The sequence below is a fragment of the Diprion similis genome, chromosome 2 (assembly GCF_021155765.1).
Source record: "Diprion similis isolate iyDipSimi1 chromosome 2, iyDipSimi1.1, whole genome shotgun sequence".
Lineage (NCBI taxonomy): Eukaryota > Metazoa > Arthropoda > Insecta > Hymenoptera > Diprionidae > Diprion > Diprion similis.
This window is the reverse complement of record NC_060106.1, coordinates 12,555,968-12,575,591: the sequence shown is the minus strand read 5'-3', so window position 1 is coordinate 12,575,591 and position 19,624 is coordinate 12,555,968. Positions and strand designations below refer to the sequence as shown.

Sequence of the window (19,624 nt, the reverse complement as noted above, 5' to 3'; positions counted from 1 at the left end):
CTGGAAATTCGCAATTTTACCGCTCGGCACAGCATAACAAAATGTTTTGAAATTTAAATCGTGGCGGCAAGAGACGCGGCGCGTATGAAGACTTGATTCAAGTTTACTAATGTTTCACGCGTGGTATCAAACCTGTATGAATGAACGTGGAAACATAAATGGCTGTTGAATATATAATTTGTAATTGCACTGAGAGTGTAAGTTAAAATTTGCCAAATATATTGATTCAACAAATCTTGATCTACCTGTATATATATTCCACATAGTAGCAAAATGATCAGGCCTGACAATTATTACCTCAATACTACTGTCAATATCATGAAATAATTAGCGATTGCAATATTGATAGTGTTTAAAATACTGGTGTGTAAGCGATTGGTGAAATTATTGAAGAAACATTAGGAAGTGGTCCGTGCTGATTATCCGGATGGAAGCTGGGTGAGTGGGGTTTCGGAATGTCTCGCTGATCAGGTGTATTCCGTACAATGTTAGATCTCCGTGTGAAATTCACTTTTCCGTTTCGTAGGATCCAAGATATGCCTGCACACGAAGCTAAAGCTTGTCTCAAAGATCTGTTGCTGCAGCCATACAGAATGGGATTTACAGCCGCATTAAGTAGCACCAAGTAACGGCTAGTGTACCTAAAGATATAGAAAATGACAAGGGTATCTATTAATAAAATAGCAATTATTAATTGGAGTGGCGTAAATTGAGAATAAAGTACCAGGGTACATATCAGTGAGGCTCGCTCACCATAGTATATAAATTGAATCTGCTTGTTGCTGCTGCGCTGGGTGCTGTAAGAGCTGATTTCGCTGCAGGATTAGCATAGTGAATGGTACTCGACATATTATAAATACTAATACAAGTAAGGCTAGTATCCTGGCTACTTTTCTTTTATACTTGACTTGAATAGGATGCTTACTTTTTCGAACAACTCTTTCATATCTATCCAGCTGTAACAAAGCCAAATTTTCCATGAATAATAGGGGCTCCTCTGTGAATTTCATTACAAAATCTCTTACATCGTCAACTCTGATTTCATTTTACAGACTATCCCAGAAAAGTAGAAAAATAATTTCAACACCCACTTTTATTAGAATGGCTGTATGGCATACAGCCATAATGGTCAGAGGGGCCCAAACGCTGATGCAGACAAAGATACTCCAATAAAATGCAAGATACAAGGAGTTTTCGGTGCAATAAGTTTCCAAATAATCAATCCACTGACGCGTCCGATACTGGCGAAAAAAAGCCAATGGTGCTGCAACTACTAGTCCTGCCACCCAAGTGGTACACAACAATACATAGGTTGTCCTATGGAAAATAAGATAACATTTTCAGTTTAGTGACAGTAGGTAAACATATATCTGATATATATAAATCTATCAGTTTATTCAAGATAGCTTGTGACAAACTATCCAATGAAGGGTAGTATTATCTGAAATCAATAGGTACCTTTTCGATAGCTTCCTTGAAGTGCTCAGCACGATAAGAGACACCCGGTCGTAGCTCACGGCACTCAAACTGAATACTGCGACCAGTGTTAAAGCATGTGAGAGTAATCCATCTAGGTGACAACCAATCGACCCGAAGATATAATTTTGAAATAAGTCAAAACAAAGAAACATCCACGGGCAGAACAGAGTTGTCCCGAAATCAGCCAATGCCATATTTGCAATAAGAATATTCGTGGTTGTATGCAAAGTGGGTGTGCGTATTATCACGTACATAAGGCTAATGTTACCAACTAATCCCACAACAACCACAGGAATCATAGTTGCTACTTTGAGAGTTACTTCCCATGCTGGCCGCACTTTCCAAATGTCATTCGGAAAATAATGCTGTGTTGTATCGAAATAATCCTAATAAATACAATTTATCCATTCAGATTAATTAAGACTATGATCATTAATAAATAATTAATTTTGCAGTGATTTAACACGTTAAACTTAAAATTTAGACATGCGAAATTAAATATCTTATTTGATATTGAGAAATACTTGACAATCGGATAAATTCTAAATACGTTTCTGCTAAATATGATCAAGAATTCTGTTATCAGTTATAATAATATTGAATAGATCGTACATTTAAAATACCATCTGTATAGTTAGTTCCTTGACTCTTAAAAATCGATTGACCTAACGAAAAGGACCCAGTATTATTCAACATGTCACAACAATTTGTCTTAGTTTCATTAACTATTCCAAACACAAATGAATAGTTAAATTTTCACTTCACTTGCAAGTTTACAACTCAAAGACCAGACAGCTTATTAAATTGTGAGTCCTACAGAATCTATCAGTTTACAGCAGGTGGCACATTAGCCATCGATAGAGTGATTGTTTGCACTGCTCTCTGGCTAGATATGAGCGAAGGATGCATAATACCCGCTTCATCATGATTCATGATTTATTTACAACTGGATTTTGAACTGATATGAAGTATCTTGCTATGCAAGGTAAATAGGGCACAAATATTATTTTATGTGATGCAAGCTAGTGAAAATTTTTTTTTGAGAGATTCGAAAATACCGGGCACCAAAGTTTACTAATATACCCATATTGACATTGACCGATAATATCTATTCTCACATTACAGTATATATATGTATATCCGAAAGTATCACTTTGAGTTACAATATAAGTTACTAGAGTATTTTATTTGGCAGACTAATTGGTACAAGGTACTTCATATTCGGTATACATGTATTTACATAATTACAGATGTATCTCTACATGTACACGGTTCAAGGAAATCCATTTAATTTACCGATACCTTGTCTTTTTTACATATATATTTACCTTTTTAAGTTAATAAATTAATATAATACCCTTAGAATGTATATATTTTGAATAAATAATATTATATCCTATGATTGCACTAATATAGCCATATGTACCTTTTGTACTTGCAAGGTTAATCGTTAATCAGTCTGACTTTCTTCTTTAGGTCAATTAGTTCTGCATTTCTAAATTTTGAAACACAAACAGTCTTCGAAAGTTTAAATAATTTGAAGTAATGTACGACAAATTTAGTACGTTATACCAAGCCCAATATGGTAAATTTAAAACGCAGTAATAACTGTCACGGTATTTGAATATTAGATTTTGAACGTTTGATTAAATCTTCAAGAATTCTAGTCATCTTATGGCTGAATTAACTTTAAAAATGCCATCATTTTAAAACGACTCTTTCTTTTTTTGTAACATGGTTAAACCATTTTCAACCATCGAAATTAATTAGTTATTAAGTCCTTCAGAGTGGAAGTTGCAACAACAATAAAAAGAACATAAGTAATCCAGAAAGTGAAAAAACATTTGAAAAATTTAACTAGTGCTGAATAAATTAAAAATAGTTGCACTACATCACGTTTTTCAAAACGTCGAGAGATTACGAATTCATAAAAAGTAGAATAATTTGTAATTTTCCATAGAAATATCATGGAACGTTTTTTTTTTTCAATTAAGAGAAACCCATCGCACTGTATTATCTACATTGCGATAAAATTGATGTATCGACTAAGCGACAAATGGGTTTTCTGGTGCCTCGTTATTCCCAGATAGTAGTATGGTGAGCAATAAAATCGTTTAATGTGGAATTCAAATAATATTCCGTGTACTCCAGTCTGCGTAATACTTTGATGCGCATTCCTCTTAGTGTTTCTATAGAAGAGAATAGAGATATGCCATTGTAGAGCGTGAGTATTGCTTCAATAGTACTTAACTACTAACTGGTAATGTCGACAAACGCAACATAACAACAAAATTTGACTAGCTACAATATCCTCAATCAGATTCATCTGCTTCGGATGATTGTGCAACTGGTAATGGTGAAGGAATAACTAGATCATCATCATCTACTTCTTCTTCGGGAAGCATAAAATTCTCTCCTTCGTGCACTTCTTCTTCTCTAGATGGCTCCGGAGGAGCTGATATATCTTGACCATGTTGTTTCAAGTGATCTTTCAAGGCGAATGCTCTACCGTACGAAGCTCCACAAATAAAACAACTAAATTTAAGATTATTATCTTTCTTGTGAGTTTGTATATGCGCACGGGCGGCATATAACGAGGCAAATGGTCTGGAGCATTCAGTACATCTGAATGGTTTTGTATGACTATTTTTATGCCCTGCAAGTTGAACTCGAGTTTTGAAAGTTTTTGGGCAATATGGACATGTGTATGCTCTTTCTTCCCCATGAGTGAGCAAGTGATGATTGTACACTGAGGATGCTTTAAACCTCTTGCCACAATGCTGACAAACATAAGGACGTACTCCGGTGTGAGTTCGCATGTGTAATGTCAAACAGTAAGATACGCGAAATGTCTTGCCACATACCTGCAAAACGAATTCTTTATAAATCCCTATTGGGTAAGAAGAATAAAAATCACCCATCCACTTTTATTGCATACCCGTAGTATACAACTATTTTTTTAGACTTACCTCACAAGCATGGGGTTTCTCTCCAGTATGAATGCGTTCATGTTTCACTTTTTCGTGAGGTCTAGCAAAACGACGACTGCAATGTTGGCACTGATAAGGTTTTTGGGCGTCAACACTGTCACTTCCTTCACCTCGAGGTGGAGTTGGTGAATGAGACTGATTTGGCTCAGTATGGACTGCAGCATGCATTGCCAAACTATCGGCTGATTCGAATTTCCGATTGCAAATAGTACAGGTAACTGAACCACCAGAATGCAGAGCCATGTGTGCTACTCGATATGATTCAGACAAAACTTTTCCTGTAAACCCAATTCATCTACTGTCAATACGTGATTTTAAAAAAAATTTTGAAAGGTATTCAACTGTCTGTACATTAGGAAGTTCGAACTATAAGTGGATTACTTTTCATACACATATTTTTTGCCAACTGCTAATTTGTCAAATTTATTATCTAATCTGAGATCGTATTTTCAAAATATAGATTATAAAACAAATCATAAATTTTTAACATCAATACAGCGTTTTGACTTTTAAATAAAGTGTGAAACAAACAATGTAGGTTTTGTTTTAGGAAAATTAGAATTTGAATTTTTCAGGGTGAGAGCTCAAAGCAAATGAATAATTATTCCTTTACAAAAATGAAGGTATTGTTCAGTTAACTAAAAGAATAGAGAGAGATAGGGTTGAATAGTCATACCACATTCAGGGCAAGTGAAGGTGGCACTGTGAGTGCCTTCTGGAGCATCAACATGCCTTGCCCTCACTGGTGCATGCATTCGCGAATGCAACCGGAGGCTTTTGTGAGATGAGAACTCTGTGCCACATGTGGAACAGACGAACAAACGCTGCATCCCATCTGTTTCACTATCATGTACCTTCGTATGTAACTGCAATGCTCGGGCTGTGGCAAACGCTTGATCGCAGTGGCTGCATTGATTATTACCACGAAGACAGACATGGACCCGAAAACCTCCCAACTTAGCAAAATGTTCAAGGCACTGATTGCAACGGTACATCCGCGTTGGTCCTGGAGGTAGATTCTTATCTCTGACCTACGAGTTATAAATAAGGGAAAAATGAAACCTAATCGTAGAATTAAAAAATAGAATGGTAATTTGTTTTTCATTCTTCTTTATTTTACTTGAACTTTTTCCGCACCTTTACACCTTCCACGTTTGAAAAAAATTTCTCAATCATAGGTGCTTTAGCAGGTGGAGGTGAGGATGTTGGCCGATCCCAAAATCTCTCAATCTGTACAACTTTTCTAGTATACAGTCTGCCCTCACTGTCAACACATTCCTCTGTTCTTAAAGTATTCATTGTTTGACGCTGACGACCTCCTGGTACAGGTGTCGGCTCCTGCGGCGGGGTAATTGAAGCAGGTGTCGGTAGGTTTTCCAACGGTGGTTCCGCCATTTCTAAGACAACCTCTTGCCCATCGTGAAACTCTTTGATATGCTCCAAAACTGAATTGAAACTCATACCACAACTACTGCAGCTATACAAGGCATCAGCTTCCAACTGTAAAAGGATATGATGATTTCATAAAGAGTTGAATGTTTTTAAATAGCGTGAAATAGAAGCTGTAAATAAATATGTGAAAGTAAAATAGCTATTTTAGTTTGTGATGAAACTTGAAAAATTAGCAGGATTTCGGGCACTACACACTACAATTAATGAAGTTAATCCTATTTATTACTTGATTAAGATGAAAGTTTTGTATAAAATTTGACATAGATTTGAATTACTACCGTAATGCAAGAAAATAATTTGAAAAATTAGAAAATTACGCATGACTCAAGTATATAATGACAAGCTAATATTGATTAAAAAATATAGGTAAGTTAATATCAACAGTTTTAGATGTTTTACTACTGTTATTTATGAAAATCTAATTGTAACCTCACCACATGTGCATTTCCTACAGTATTGTGGAATCTGGTATCAGTGGATTCGGGAAAACGTTGACAGAGTTCACATGCATATAGAATAAAAAATGAAGTGTTACCTCTTCAAGTTTTACCTCGCAGATTTCCTGCTTGACATGAAGAAGTTCTGGATTATTGATGTCTTCTACTCCATCGACATCTTCTATAAGACTATGAGTATGGCTCATTAAATTACTGTCTTCATTATCCATAAGTTCTGGACCCCCAGATAAAATGGTAATAAGATTTTTATCAGCATCTTGATTGTTGGCTTCAACTGTTGTTAATTCCACCAATGGGTTTGGTGTTGGAGATTTTCGTTTAGGTTCATTAACTAAAGATGGAACTGGTAATTTTTGATCTTTCGTCACAGGTGCAACATCATTGACTTGTCTTTCCTCAACATCCATTTTTTCCATCACATTGAATTCTTCTAGCATAAAATTATATATTTTCTTTTTCAACAACAATTTTGAGTTACAAAAATGTTCTACAACAAATTTTCAAACCACATTTTCCAGCTGTATGTTTTTATACAAATATTTCATTATCATTATTGAAATAAACTGGATCACTTCTCTGGTCAGTAAGGCAATACAGCAACAGTGATGAATTTGCTGTATAAATTTTTGCATATGCTGTATAAATACGAAATACAGATTATGAATTTTTCTAACCATTATCACCAACTTGAATGGAACTTGGCTCTCCCACAATCATGATGTCTCCGTCCTTGACAGTGGCTAAAAAACTCTTGCTAATTTGTTCGACATTCCCCTCCTGCCAAAGAAAAAAAAGACAATAAAAATGGGATATTAACAGACACGATTTAACTTTCATTCCAAATCTAATCCAGCGACTCTTTTGGTTTGGTACTCACCATCAAGACTTCACTTTCTGACTTTGGTGACTGACCACAGTGATCCAGGTGTTGAATCAACGCCGATACAGAGTCAAAACGTTGAGAACATCCAGGGCAGTATAAATTGTCCGTAATACTTAGTAAGTGATACTTCAATGACTGAGGATTGTTGAAGGTCTCGCCACAGCACATTGGACAAATGAGACTCAGCGATCCCATTCCTTCTTCAGGGTGCGCCAAGGGAGGCGTACAATGCTGTCTAACCTAACCTGCCTCCGTTACGTTAAGTTAATTAAAAGTTGTATCTTAATAATTTTCATGAGATTTAACCTGACATTTTATTGAAAAACAAATTCAAAAATTGTTGAAAATTATTAATTCGTCGCAACATACCAAATCGTGTCATGTTCTCCAATGTCTAATGAAGACTTTTTAAAAGCGAATAATTGTGCTTGGTTATTACTTGGATTTGATTTCAAATGACGATTTATCGCAGCGATAATAATAAAATTCCTCCATGGGAGACAAACTTCAACACGAACAAATGCCGAGCACAACAATAATGAAGTTAGGGAAATGATAAGTGAACTGCGAAGTCTGCCATTACACTGCGAGATTGTCACAAGCTGCTGAAGTCAATTGATATCTGAGATCATAAATGTCCCTTTCATTACATACTTAATTTAATAATGCAAATATTTCATAACATTTTTTTCATCATTAAAAACGATTGATTATTGAATACATTCATACCTAGTACAAAATAGACCCTGATCACGGACCGCGAAGGTTTGAAGTAACTTGTGATAAGGTCAACACATGGCGCCAATTTTAAACTTGTTAAGAACTGGAGTCAAAATATCTACTTCGTTACCAGACTAATACTTGAAAACTCTTGAATTCAGTGAATGGTTCATTGCTTGGATTTTCCGTAAATAATATATATGTGTACTTTTTCGAACAATACACAATTAATAACTTCAGACTGTGTCCTGCCATTGATCATCCTCATTTAAGAAAAAACATTTTTACTTTTCTCGCGCGGTGACGTTGTCATCTACAATTTTTGAATGACCACAATCAAATTCGGAATGATAAATAACAGAGAGAATTATTAGGTTCCGCGTTTTCAACGTATATCCTATACTGAATGGTATAGTTTCCAAATTTCAGCTTCCATAGATTTTCTTGACAATTTAAACAGCATCTGCATGCGCGAAATTTATTCCCAAAGAAACGTTTTGAGAAACTAGTTTTCATTTTTCAAAATAGTTATTAACAATAATTTGTTTTTATTTTGAAATTTTTCTAAATATAAAGAAATGACTGCGAAAGCGAAATTCTTCCACCTGTACAAAATGTTATACATTATTCAAATTGCTAATTATAGAGGTCTGACCTTCTAATCGGTATGCTCGTGTTGAGCGTTACTTTCCCGCCAAGTATTTTGTACTAACTCAACAAACTGACGCCACCATCGGCTTTTTGATGTAAAATACAATGAACACGCAGCTATAAACGCCCATGATAATAACAGACAGTAATCAGTCTCATTAGACGGTGTACTCGGCACAGGTCCCGCAAAATCCGCAGATGTGACGTACACAGCCTCAGTCGGTTCAAGATTTGTTAAATATTTAATGAATTTAGTAAACGTGTCGACAGTGTACTCGGTACCATTGAATTTAGACACAGGCTTTCCATTGTGAACAAGCATTAATGTTGGAACACCGACTATTCCATACTGCGTGTTAAAGCTGGAAACAAAAATAATATTATTAATGACAACCAGTAAAATTTTCCTATGAAAATCATCTTCCGTCTCATATAATTAGCAATTTACCTCTGGTATTTAATTGCATCAACGGCAACCATTTTGATGTGTGGAAATATTCTAGGCATAGCATTGAAGTGAGGAGCAGCTTGACTACTGAAAACGCACCAACGAGCGTAAAAAAATACAAGTATGCAGGCACCAGGCAGCTGTTTTCCTTCCTTGGCTGTTCTAGTCTTGTTTCCTGGTCCAGGTTCGAGAATCAGTAATTCCATGAGCCTGCTAGCATTAACCATCTGGAATATGATAATTAAATTCCACAAGTCTGTATAGATACTTTCCCAAGTTGACCATGTATAATAAAAGAATCGTCAAAGCGACAATGTTGAATCGATATTTCCAAAACTTTTTTAAAACTTCTGGATGAGATATTAGCTGCACCCAAGGCACACGTTGCAAACACAATAATCAACCTAGATTAACTCGATGTGTCAAGCCCGATCAATGTTTCTGAGTCAACCATTTACAGAGCATATACTTTACCTCGACTGCTCCATGTTCCTTATTTGATAAGCAATTGGCCTTAGTAGCATTGTGGGAAACAGTTTCAACTGTCACGTTCGACTTTGCCTGATTATCGGCTTCTTCGGTTTGCGCCACAGGATGTTCTGTTTCAATGGTTTCATTCACCAACTCGTTCCCGATCGTTGGAGCTCCGGATTCAGTAGACACTTCTTGTGCACTTGCCGCAGCTAATAAAACTATGAAGAGAGAAAAATTAACACTCGGTTCAAAAAATTCCGACAGTCAAAATGTTTTATCGTATGGATTCTTAATGCAAACATGATAAAAAGTTGGTAAAAAAAACCGAGCAATCACTTAACGATATTATTGAATTGTCAGTATTCTAATTAAATTAAACAATATCTAAAGAGAAAATACTTACCCAAGGTGAAGAATAATTTAAACATCTTATCGTACATAATTATTTGTTGCTTATAACCTATAAAGTGTTTGTCACTTTTACGTAGAAGGAATTCACAAGTAGGTGAAACTTGAGTAGGCTTCCGAGGTCAAAAGATATCACTTTTCATTTTCAATAACATTAATGAATCGAATTATTCATGTCATTGCAACATGTTAAATATTGATTTCTATTATATAGTTATCGCACATATTTGACATGTTATGCAGAGATACGCGAAGTGCAGAATACCACAGTTGGCTTAACCAGCGGTTCTCAACTAGTACCGATGGCTGAAGCTCTTTAAAACAACTCTAAAATATTCAGGATTCCCCGCTGTTGTTTATACCGAATAAAGGACGGTTAATTTATCTATTATTGAATACATATTTCTCAATGTCAAACTTGAGTTAATATCCCAAAAGGTATAATTAGTAATGTCAGGTTGCTCACTGTGGCTTTAGCTAAAGTCCGATACAAAATCTACGCTTATTTTTGTATCAAGACAGAGCGGAAGAAAAACATTACTCAAATTTACAGCCCGCAAAAGTTTCAATTTATTCCATGTATAATGCATTATATTACTATCGAAATTCCGTGCATTGAGTTTAATTATGAGTATTATTATCCGTGGCACCAATGGAAAGTACTGTATAGTAAATTAGACTGGTACTGTGTGATGTTCAACAGTTTGATTTTCAATCTCGAACTATACCCAATCATTTATAACGAAGTCAATTGTTGCTATAAACTACAGATCGAGGGGCAATGGCATTTGTGCATTTTCAAATACCGCCAGAATATTGAGTGCAGTAACTCTAGCCATTTCATCTCGAGTCTCACAGCTGGCACTTCCTATGTGCGGCAAAATGACTGTAACAAAAATGCGAATTTTAATCATGTAGAAACGATGATAATACGGGTATAAATAATTGGTAAACCAGTATGAATAATATGTGGCATCATATGGTTAACGTTTTACCGCAATTATCCAGGCTCAATAGCTCATTGTCCAGAGGTATGGGCTCAGGAGTCATGACGTCTAGACCAGCTGCTCTGATGGTGCCATTTTTAAGAGCTTCTATCAATGCAGGTTGATCTACGATCGGTCCTCGACTGGTATTGACAAAGATAGCGGTTCTCTTCATTTTCTCGAACATGTTTTTATTGAATAACCCACTTGTCTCAGGTGTGAGGGCGCATGTGACTATCACAAAGTCGCTTTGTGCGACCAGATCGTCTATTGAAACTTTGAGCCCACCAAATTCTGCTGCTTCCTTCTTTTCGGTTCTACTGGTGTACAGAATTTTGGCTACGTTGAAACTCTTCAAGCATTTTGCCACCTGAGCTCCAATGCGGCCAAGCCCAACTATACCCACAATAGCATTACTCAATCCTGGTCCACACATCCAAGTTGGAGCCCAAGAAGTCCATTCCCCTCTGTAAATGACTTTGTTGATAACTGAAATTTTTGCTTTGTTAATGAACAATGTTCTTAAGCAAATAATTTGAGAATTTGAAGTTAGCTGTTTCATTACTTTTAACTCAAATTTCAAAACCTAATACCTCGATATGGCTTTATTTGCCTCCAAGAGTCTTCTCGAAGTTGCCAATAATAAAGCGACTGTCAGTTCGGCGGTGGCATCGGTTAATATACCAGGAGTATATCCAACTTTGATATTTCGCTCCTTCAAAGCCTTTAGGTCTAAGTGGTCAAACCCAACTGACATTGTAGCGACCACTTTGAGCTGAGTACCAGCAGCAATAAGGATTTCTTCATCTATTTTATCTACAAGGGTACAGAAGACTCCATCTACTCCAGCAATTTTTTCCATCAACATGTTCCGTGGAATGGGTCCAGGTTTATCCCAAATAACCAGATTGCATCTGTGAATGAGTAGTGTTTGACAATCTTTAGCTGCAAATTATAAACAATTACATTGAAATCCTGTACTCACTTTTTTCTAAGTAGTTCTAACCCGACAGTCGGTACATCTGGTCGAGTAACAAAGACTTTTGGCTGTTTATTTGCTGCAGCAGATTCTGAAGTAGAAGACATTGATAACGTGAGATGTTTCGAATAAATCTTATCTGAGTTGGTCAGCTTTTGTTCAACCTGGAGCAATCGTTTTGCCAGGTATAAAGTTGATGTTGATCTTCGAATCAAGGACACCATTCTGTACTTGTCGCTTGATTTGAAGAGTGGGGAAATAACCTCGAGATAATTTCTGAACCAGGGGTTCTCAGGCGTTTCAGCAGCTGCTATCAGTGTTGAATGGGGTAAGTTAAGGAATTTTTGTAAATATTTTGTTTACTGCTTTAAAATGTTTATACACTGCTAGGATCAACAATACTGTGAATAAATGTAAAATAAATACAGGTGTGTAAATATTGCATACTGTTGGAGAAGTTTTTAGAATGACAAAAAATATACCAATCTAATTCTAAACAGACTATCACCCAGCTTAGGCTAAAATAATGTAAAAATTCGTACATTGGTTCCCATTACTTGTTACAGTAGTGTAAGTTTCAATAAAAAATTATAGTAATTTTAATTTTCATTCCCTTATAGTCTGCCCATTGTTTCAATACCTAGAAAGAATACTTATGAAAATTTGATGACTTATTCAAACAGCAATCAGTAATGCTGTTGAAACGGTTATCAAATTGCAATACGATTTCGCAAGCTTGCAAAAGTTACAAACTTATCTTTAGATTTACACTTCTTAAGCACGAGAATGTATTAGATGATTGGCAACATTATCATTCATTTTGTTGATTACGCTTAGCTGCAAAAAGAGTATTTTGCATTAAAATGGCTACGGTCATTGGTCCAACTCCGCCAGGCACAGGTGTAATATGCCCGGCAACTTGTTTCACTCCATCAAAATCGACATCTCCAGTTAGTTTGAAATTCCCTCGTGCATCTTTGACCCTAGTTATCCCTACATCTATTACACATGCTCCAGGTTTGACCATATCTTTAGTTACCAAGCCTGGCACACCCGCAGCTGCCACCAACACATCAGCTAAGATGGTAAATTTTTTTAACTCTATATGCGACGTGTGCCGATGGCAAATTGTCGTAGTCATATCCAAAGCACCTGTTTCACCTGAAATAAGAGGCATCAAATCGTATCAGGTTATCAGGAAAGATTTCAAATTATGAATAATTTGTACAAAACGGGTGGTAGTTTACAATACCGTTGCCATCAGCATGAAGAAGCAAGGCTATCGGTAATCCTACGTGTTTAGATCTCCCTATAACAACAGCATTTTTTCCAAATGTTTCTACTTTGGTTCTGATTATTAATTCCTTTACACCTAAAGCTGTTGCTGGTACAATTCCACTTTTGTCAGAACTCAAATTCCCTATATTCTCAGAGTGAAATCCATCAACATCCTTAGAAGGGGTCACGGCATGACAAATTTCTTTTTCATTTATCCCTTTTGGTAAAGGTAATTGTACCAATACGCCATCCACCAATGGATCAGCATTGTACAATTGAATTCTTTCTATCAAAGCAGCTTGTTCTACATCATATGGACACATTATAGTTTCGCTATCAATTCCTGAAACAAATTTAGCACATGTTTCACATTCTTTACGTAAAAATGAAGATGGTGTTAACAATAGTTCACAAAGGCGCCTATACATACCAACTGATTTTGCTGCTTTCATTTTATTGTTCACATAAGTTGTACTGGCAGGATCTTGTCCGACGAGTATCGCAACTAATTTAGGTCTTCTATTGCCAGATTGCACCCAAGAATCAACAGACTGTTTAACTTCCTGTAAAATTTCTCCAGCTATCTTTTTACCATCTATTAACTTAGCTTCGTTCCTAAAAAGAAAAATGAATTCCTAATGTAAACCAAATAGTCGGTATCAATTACATTGTGTTGGTCGTAAAATATTTACACTTGATGAACCCATACATACAGTATTTTTGAAGTATGAAAATTCCGGCCGGCATTTGATGTTTTTGTCAGTGATAATATCCAACGCTTCCACATCCTAGTTCCGTAATTTTTCTATGGATATACAGTGAAAGTTCTACCGGCTGTGATATACCGATTCTTTTGATCTGCTGACTGTAATATAATATTAAATAATATGTGAAATTCTACGAAATATTCTTAATGTATTATGACCGAACAGCATATTATGTATACATATGTAACAATAGGAACAATCACAACACTGGGCATATATGCCATATTATGGTATGAGCAAGGTAGTGATATTGCAAGCTATAGTAAACACGAACCATTTCATATAACCATTGCATAGAATGTGTAACGAAGGTCCTAACTGTTGGAAAAGAAGAGAAGTTTATCTCACCTCTGTCAAAGCGCAGCTGTGTTTTCGCGTGGAATATCGCAAGACCGGTTTGCCTGCGTGGTACGCGATTCATATTTTCTGCATTTTTGCGCTCGAGAGTGGTGAGTGCAGTTCGCGCAGAGACCTGGAGCCGATTCAAAAATGGAAATAGATGCTGATTCAATTAACCGCCACAAGAGGCGCCACCGACGACGCAGTCGTTATTTGAAACGTTTAATCGATAAGACTGAAGGCGGGGAACGTAAAATATTACGTGCGTGCCTTTTACGGGACAAGCGCATTAAAATTATACTATTATAATAACAATAACGTCCGTCTCAAGTTTTTTACAAAAGTGCTGGAAATGTAAATCATTCTCCGCGATTATTGATCCGTATGTTCGGTCCTCGATTTTCTTTATGCGCCAAGCTGCGTTCTACCTACATATATCAGTTAATATTGTTACACACCCTTTACCTACGTAATTTTTTCGCAAACGCATCGAAGCGCAGTAATAGATTTGAAAATACTATGGAGAGTTTGAGGACGTAAAGCTTATATACCATCGAAATTGCATATCTTACGTTATGTTAATTCGAACATATTCACATCGATTTTTTTCAACCACAGTTTCTCCGACGAATGTATACCTCTAGACATAAAATTATAATAAAACTTTAATTTAGGTATAGTATAGACATCTATTTATTATCCTAGTTCATTCAGTCTATCGTTCGTTGATTTACATAATGTAAGTACAGGGTTTCATTATATACCTTTCTTTTTTTTCTTTTCTTTTCCTTTATACAAGTCATACACGCATATGTAAGGTCTCTACGGCGATATACTTATTTTCAAAGATTCATACTCCTTACGATTCACAATTCAAACCATTAGTTAGGTAGACACCAACCCATTAATTTTTATTAATTTTTCGTTGGTAGTTCACGGGTCGCCTCTAAGCACAGAGTATATTTATGAATTGATTTTCGCAGAGTATATAAAACGTATTTCATCACATAGAATGAAAATGAAAAAGTAAAATGACCAAATAATAAACGCACATGAGAGTACGAAATTTTTTAGGAGTGATTTTTATTTAAAGAAAAAAAAAAGAAAAAATTTGTCAACGAATGAAGAATTATGCGTGTCAGTTTACGAAAAAATCCCGATAGAGGTATCTTTCTCTGAGGATAATGCACCTTGCAGACTCTACCCAGACCGTATAGGGTAACAAACAACTGGAGTAAACGCATTGGCTGGGCATCATTCACAAGTCAACGACAACGTTAATGTTGAAATTTCCCTGAGTCCTGGTTAACAGTAGGGCAATAGCTATGAATTTAAATCTCAACAAAAACGCTAAAGAAAGCACTACGGGGATTGTTTCGAGCGCCAGCATTCCAGTTGGGGACCATCATACCATTGCAGTCTAAGTTTGTGGTAACTGTTGGTATGGGAATATCATTACACGGAGATATTTTTCGCTTGTATAGCTGCGACCTTCGAAGAAATTATTTGCGTCTATAAATAGACGCATTCGGAGAAAAAAGATCCGTGCAAATGATGAGTATCCAACGTACGACAGCTGTTTAGCTTATACATCAAGGCTGCAGCAATATATCGTATGCTGCACAAGTATAACGTAGATGCAAATTATAAAATCTAAAATTGCATAATGTAGCGACGTTGCTGACGCGCGATCAGCGGTCCACGTGCGGCAGATCAACCCTCTTCCTCTTCGTGTTTTCTTTCGCATGGCTGGACTCTCTCGAGGCCAGAGCGGGCAAAGAGCATCCTTTGGTACCCGGAACAAGTATACCCCGATGCTCAAGGCGTCTTATGTAAGTCGTATTTGGGACGACGGAAACGGGCCCGAAATAACAGGGCTCTCTCGCCCTATTCATGGCGAGAAGAGGCGGCCTTTCGATCGACGCCACGGACTCACGAGCTCGTTCAATTTCCGGCTGACACATGTTCGTGTTGCAAGTGCCTCCGCCCCGGATCAAGGTCATCCGCCAACTGAAGAAGAATCGGAAATGCATGATGTGAGAAGCAAAAAGAGCTTATACTCCAAGCCAGAAAAGCGAGTGCATCATACCTCCCGGTGCTGCTGTGACATGTTCTGGCTGGTCTCTCAGGGGGCAGCTGGGCTGTCAGTCTTCGAGATTCCAACCGTTGCTGAGTCAGGGGACAGTCCATTATCTCCTTAGCTATGATTTCCTTAAGTTCCACTAAAAAACGCTCGGCAAAAGAGTCTTGGGTGAACATGGGATGGTCCAGCAGCGTCGCACAACTCGGACGGAGGTCGGGGTCCATTCTCAGACACTGAGACAGGAAGTCTATCGTCGTCGATGGCCAAGACGGAAAAATGGACCGGAGTGATCGGATGTTCCCCATCATACAGATGTCCGTACCTACTCGTCTCATTCCACGCATATTGTTATTCCTTACCATCATCGTTTGGTGCTTCTGGCAAAGATTACCTGCACAAAATATCCAACGAATGGTGAGGAATTTATGCTTGGGGCAAGGAAACTTGTGAATAATTTTCCTAATAAAGGTGAAAATTGATCGAGAGACTTGTATATAATACCATTCTATTACGAAACTTGAGAGGTGAATCATAAAGAAAACAATCGTAGGTACTATCAGATTTAACTTGACCAGTTTGTAATTGCTCACCCAAGAGTTTCATGATCTGATAGAGTTGATCGACGTCGCTATCCCCTGGGAATAAGGGATCCCCACTTACGGCCTCGGCGTAGAGGCATCCGACGGCCCAAACATCGACTCCCTTGCCGTAGCCGGAATCTCCTACCAGAAGTTCGGGGGCCCGGTACCACCTCGTTGCGACGTAATCCGTGCAGGACTCGTTCGGCCCGGGTGATATCCGGGCAAAGCCGAAATCGCACAGCTTGACAATTCCGTTTGGAGAGACGAGGACGTTCTCAGGTTTCACGTCTCGGTGCATAATCTGCCGTATAATTTTTGAACACTTTAAAGATGTACAATAATAAGGTTGTGATTGAGATATAAATTATGGCAGATATAAGGAAACGAATTACGTTAGTTATACAAACTACCTTATCATAATTCTACCTGATTTACTACTAAGCTTCGATATTGCAGTTCAATATAAACTGGAAATAAATTTACATTATTTTATTTCACATATACAGAATTTATTGGCCAACGGTTCCCTCGCGATATAGTTCGACTGCGATGTAAAAAGTACAATCGAGCATTATGAAAACTTATGAAGATCACAGACTTTATCGACATACCGTTGACTGTATCATATAATGTGTTTTCAAGGAACAGCTCTTCCAAGCATTCCTGTATCACTTTGCCACAAGGGGGCCTTTATACCCGCTTCTGGTACATACGTTGATGCTATTGAACGAGATAAGCCCATATCCGTCCTACAACCATCAAGCTGAGCACAAAACCATCTATGGCGCGACTGACGTGCAGTTAGAATATCCAACCAACCCCACACATCAACCAGCTTGCTAAGATCTACCATGAAAACATCTTAAGGCGCGTTAACTCAGGCGCGCCTGTCTAATTGCGTGGGATGAAAATGTAAACCAAGCCACAGCCGAAAATGTTACAAATAAAAGTATACTTATTTAAACAGCCCCACCTATTTTCCGTACTATTGGTTCATAATGTATCTAGAATACCTGCGTAATCATTCAACATATTAATCGGCTTAAGGTATGGCTTTTATAAAAGGTATAGTTTTACAAAAATTTAATCATCTCGTTTATAATTCTGGAGCATTACGCATAGACTTGGATGTCTAATATTGAACACATTGAGAATAAAAAAGAAAGACTTTAAAAATAATTTCATGCATACAAAGTACTATTTTTGACAAAGACTAAGTAGCTGCTAGTTTTTTTTTTTTTTGTAATAATAAAAAGCCAAGTGTTTAGGTGTGTGACAAATCTAGAACATCTGTGCGGCTCTCATTTGATTATTTTCACGTCCGGTTATGCGACGATCTTACATAATGAAGTGGCGTTCGAAACTTACATGGTTCGTGTGACAGTAATTCAGTCCTCGAAGAACTTGAAATATATGACGACGAGACGCATCTATTCCAAGGCCGGTTCCGACTGCCTCTAATTCGTCAAGTAATGTGTGGTCTAGGTATTCGAAAACCAAGTAAAACCGTTTGCGTCGACGAAATACCTCGATCATGTTCACTAGATTTTCATGCCGCAATTTCTGTTGAGTTAATAGAAAGATTAGTATTCTATTCTGACGACTGGATACTGCTGTAATATTCAACCCCAACCGCGAATGATAACTAATATTATTATTATAGGTAACGAGCTTTTTACTACTCTGCATAGTTTTGGAAATTTTACGGTAACATGATCGATATATCCTTCACTCAGGTGTCCCATACAAAAGGGAAGAAATTTGATGTCGTGAAATATACATGAAAAGACAAATTTAACAGATTACAATATTATTAAACTTCATTTTTCACGAAAATATCAGGAAAACGGAGGTAAGAAAATCGAGTTGGCTTCCGTTTCAGGGCATAAACCATTCAAATTTCGAATAATATTTGGAGCACAGTTATTACAAAACAACAACTTTATCCTAACACTGCCGTAGATGTACAGGCACTTCTTATCTTTGCACATGCAAATCGATCCTACCCGGGTGAAAAATAAAGGGTATATAAAAGTATACAAGTGGTTTTGCTGAAGTTTACCAAAAGTCTCGTTTTTCGTCGTCGAGTTGTATTCTGAAGATGAATGAATTATCTCAATTATAAACATAGTTACCTTAAGCATACGAATTTCTCGAAGCGCCATTTTACGAACGTGAACATCCTCTTCGGTCTCGAGGAATTTCTTTATCGCCACAATCTGTCCCGTGTCCCGATGTTTGCATTTCATGACAACGCCGTAACTTCCCTCACCGACAACTTCCAAACTATCATACTTTTCCATACCGATGATAATCCGTGTGTGAACGGTTAGTGGTTGTTTAATTAGAAGTCTAGCGATAAGAATTTCTCGTCGACGATGCAGTTAAAATAATGATTTTTTGTTCAAATCTGCACGTTTCGATCTACCGATCTATAATGTTTTATTTAACAACATTTGTTGTTACATTTTCAAACTGTACTCGCTACATTTTCTCATACATAAAGAATAAAGTTGACATTTTCCTTGATCACACACCTTCCGAAAGTCAATCGTCATAGATGAAAAAATTGAATTCGAAATTGTGATGCAAGAAGAAGTCCTTGTCAATGTTCACTTTAATCACTTCCATCCTCGAGTGCTGTTCAC

The 19,624-nt window shown here is 37.0% G+C and overlaps 6 protein-coding genes across 9 annotated transcripts; all 6 read right to left on the bottom strand.

The window, feature by feature from the left end:
• Nucleotides 1-276: 276 nt before the first annotated feature.
• On the bottom strand, nucleotides 277-2,387 carry LOC124416384 (neuropeptide Y receptor type 2). The gene is made up of 5 exons (XM_046897390.1): nucleotides 2,092-2,387; nucleotides 1,459-1,865; nucleotides 1,092-1,317; nucleotides 754-956; nucleotides 277-641 (listed from the first exon to the last, which is right to left on the bottom strand). The coding sequence occupies exons 1-5, from the start codon at nucleotides 2,173-2,175 to the stop codon at nucleotides 353-355; spliced, it is 1,209 nt and encodes a 402-aa protein (XP_046753346.1). The 5' UTR covers nucleotides 2,176-2,387; the 3' UTR covers nucleotides 277-352.
• A 1,079-nt stretch (nucleotides 2,388-3,466) lies between these two features.
• Nucleotides 3,467-8,088, bottom strand: LOC124416383 (zinc finger protein 845-like). 4 transcript variants are annotated; one of them, XM_046897388.1, is made up of 8 exons: nucleotides 7,632-8,088; nucleotides 7,257-7,507; nucleotides 7,054-7,156; nucleotides 6,472-6,809; nucleotides 5,607-5,969; nucleotides 5,146-5,500; nucleotides 4,449-4,747; nucleotides 3,467-4,343 (listed from the first exon to the last, which is right to left on the bottom strand). In XM_046897388.1, the coding sequence occupies exons 2-8, from the start codon at nucleotides 7,455-7,457 to the stop codon at nucleotides 3,792-3,794; spliced, it is 2,211 nt and encodes a 736-aa protein (XP_046753344.1). In that variant the 5' UTR covers nucleotides 7,458-7,507; nucleotides 7,632-8,088; the 3' UTR covers nucleotides 3,467-3,791. The 4 variants fall into 4 exon arrangements, with proteins under 4 accessions (XP_046753344.1, XP_046753343.1, XP_046753345.1 ...); XM_046897387.1 differs by having other exon boundaries at nucleotides 6,457-6,806; nucleotides 7,632-8,085; XM_046897389.1 differs by having other exon boundaries at nucleotides 6,457-6,593; nucleotides 7,632-8,085.
• A 430-nt stretch (nucleotides 8,089-8,518) lies between these two features.
• On the bottom strand, nucleotides 8,519-10,248 carry LOC124416388 (thioredoxin domain-containing protein 15). Its single transcript, XM_046897395.1, has 4 exons — nucleotides 9,959-10,248; nucleotides 9,556-9,773; nucleotides 9,082-9,308; nucleotides 8,519-8,995 (listed from the first exon to the last, which is right to left on the bottom strand). Exons 1-4 carry the CDS (start codon nucleotides 9,993-9,995, stop codon nucleotides 8,641-8,643), a joined length of 837 nt encoding a protein of 278 aa, XP_046753351.1. The 5' UTR covers nucleotides 9,996-10,248; the 3' UTR covers nucleotides 8,519-8,640.
• Nucleotides 10,249-10,503: 255 nt separating this feature from the next.
• Nucleotides 10,504-12,299, bottom strand: LOC124416386 (glyoxylate reductase/hydroxypyruvate reductase-like). The gene is made up of 4 exons (XM_046897393.1): nucleotides 11,935-12,299; nucleotides 11,543-11,863; nucleotides 10,959-11,416; nucleotides 10,504-10,849 (listed from the first exon to the last, which is right to left on the bottom strand). Exons 1-4 carry the CDS (start codon nucleotides 12,150-12,152, stop codon nucleotides 10,728-10,730), a joined length of 1,119 nt encoding a protein of 372 aa, XP_046753349.1. The 5' UTR covers nucleotides 12,153-12,299; the 3' UTR covers nucleotides 10,504-10,727.
• A 52-nt stretch (nucleotides 12,300-12,351) lies between these two features.
• Nucleotides 12,352-14,450, bottom strand: LOC124416387 (bifunctional methylenetetrahydrofolate dehydrogenase/cyclohydrolase, mitochondrial). The gene is made up of 5 exons (XM_046897394.1): nucleotides 14,322-14,450; nucleotides 13,920-14,071; nucleotides 13,637-13,821; nucleotides 13,181-13,549; nucleotides 12,352-13,089 (listed from the first exon to the last, which is right to left on the bottom strand). The coding sequence occupies exons 2-5, from the start codon at nucleotides 13,991-13,993 to the stop codon at nucleotides 12,740-12,742; spliced, it is 978 nt and encodes a 325-aa protein (XP_046753350.1). The 5' UTR covers nucleotides 13,994-14,071; nucleotides 14,322-14,450; the 3' UTR covers nucleotides 12,352-12,739.
• A 1,209-nt stretch (nucleotides 14,451-15,659) lies between these two features.
• Nucleotides 15,660-19,346, bottom strand: LOC124412579 (cyclin-dependent kinase-like 4). The gene is made up of 5 exons (XM_046892575.1): nucleotides 19,112-19,346; nucleotides 18,345-18,539; nucleotides 16,986-17,277; nucleotides 16,402-16,786; nucleotides 15,660-16,322 (listed from the first exon to the last, which is right to left on the bottom strand). Exons 1-5 carry the CDS (start codon nucleotides 19,277-19,279, stop codon nucleotides 16,004-16,006), a joined length of 1,359 nt encoding a protein of 452 aa, XP_046748531.1. The 5' UTR covers nucleotides 19,280-19,346; the 3' UTR covers nucleotides 15,660-16,003.
• Nucleotides 19,347-19,624: the final 278 nt, after the last annotated feature.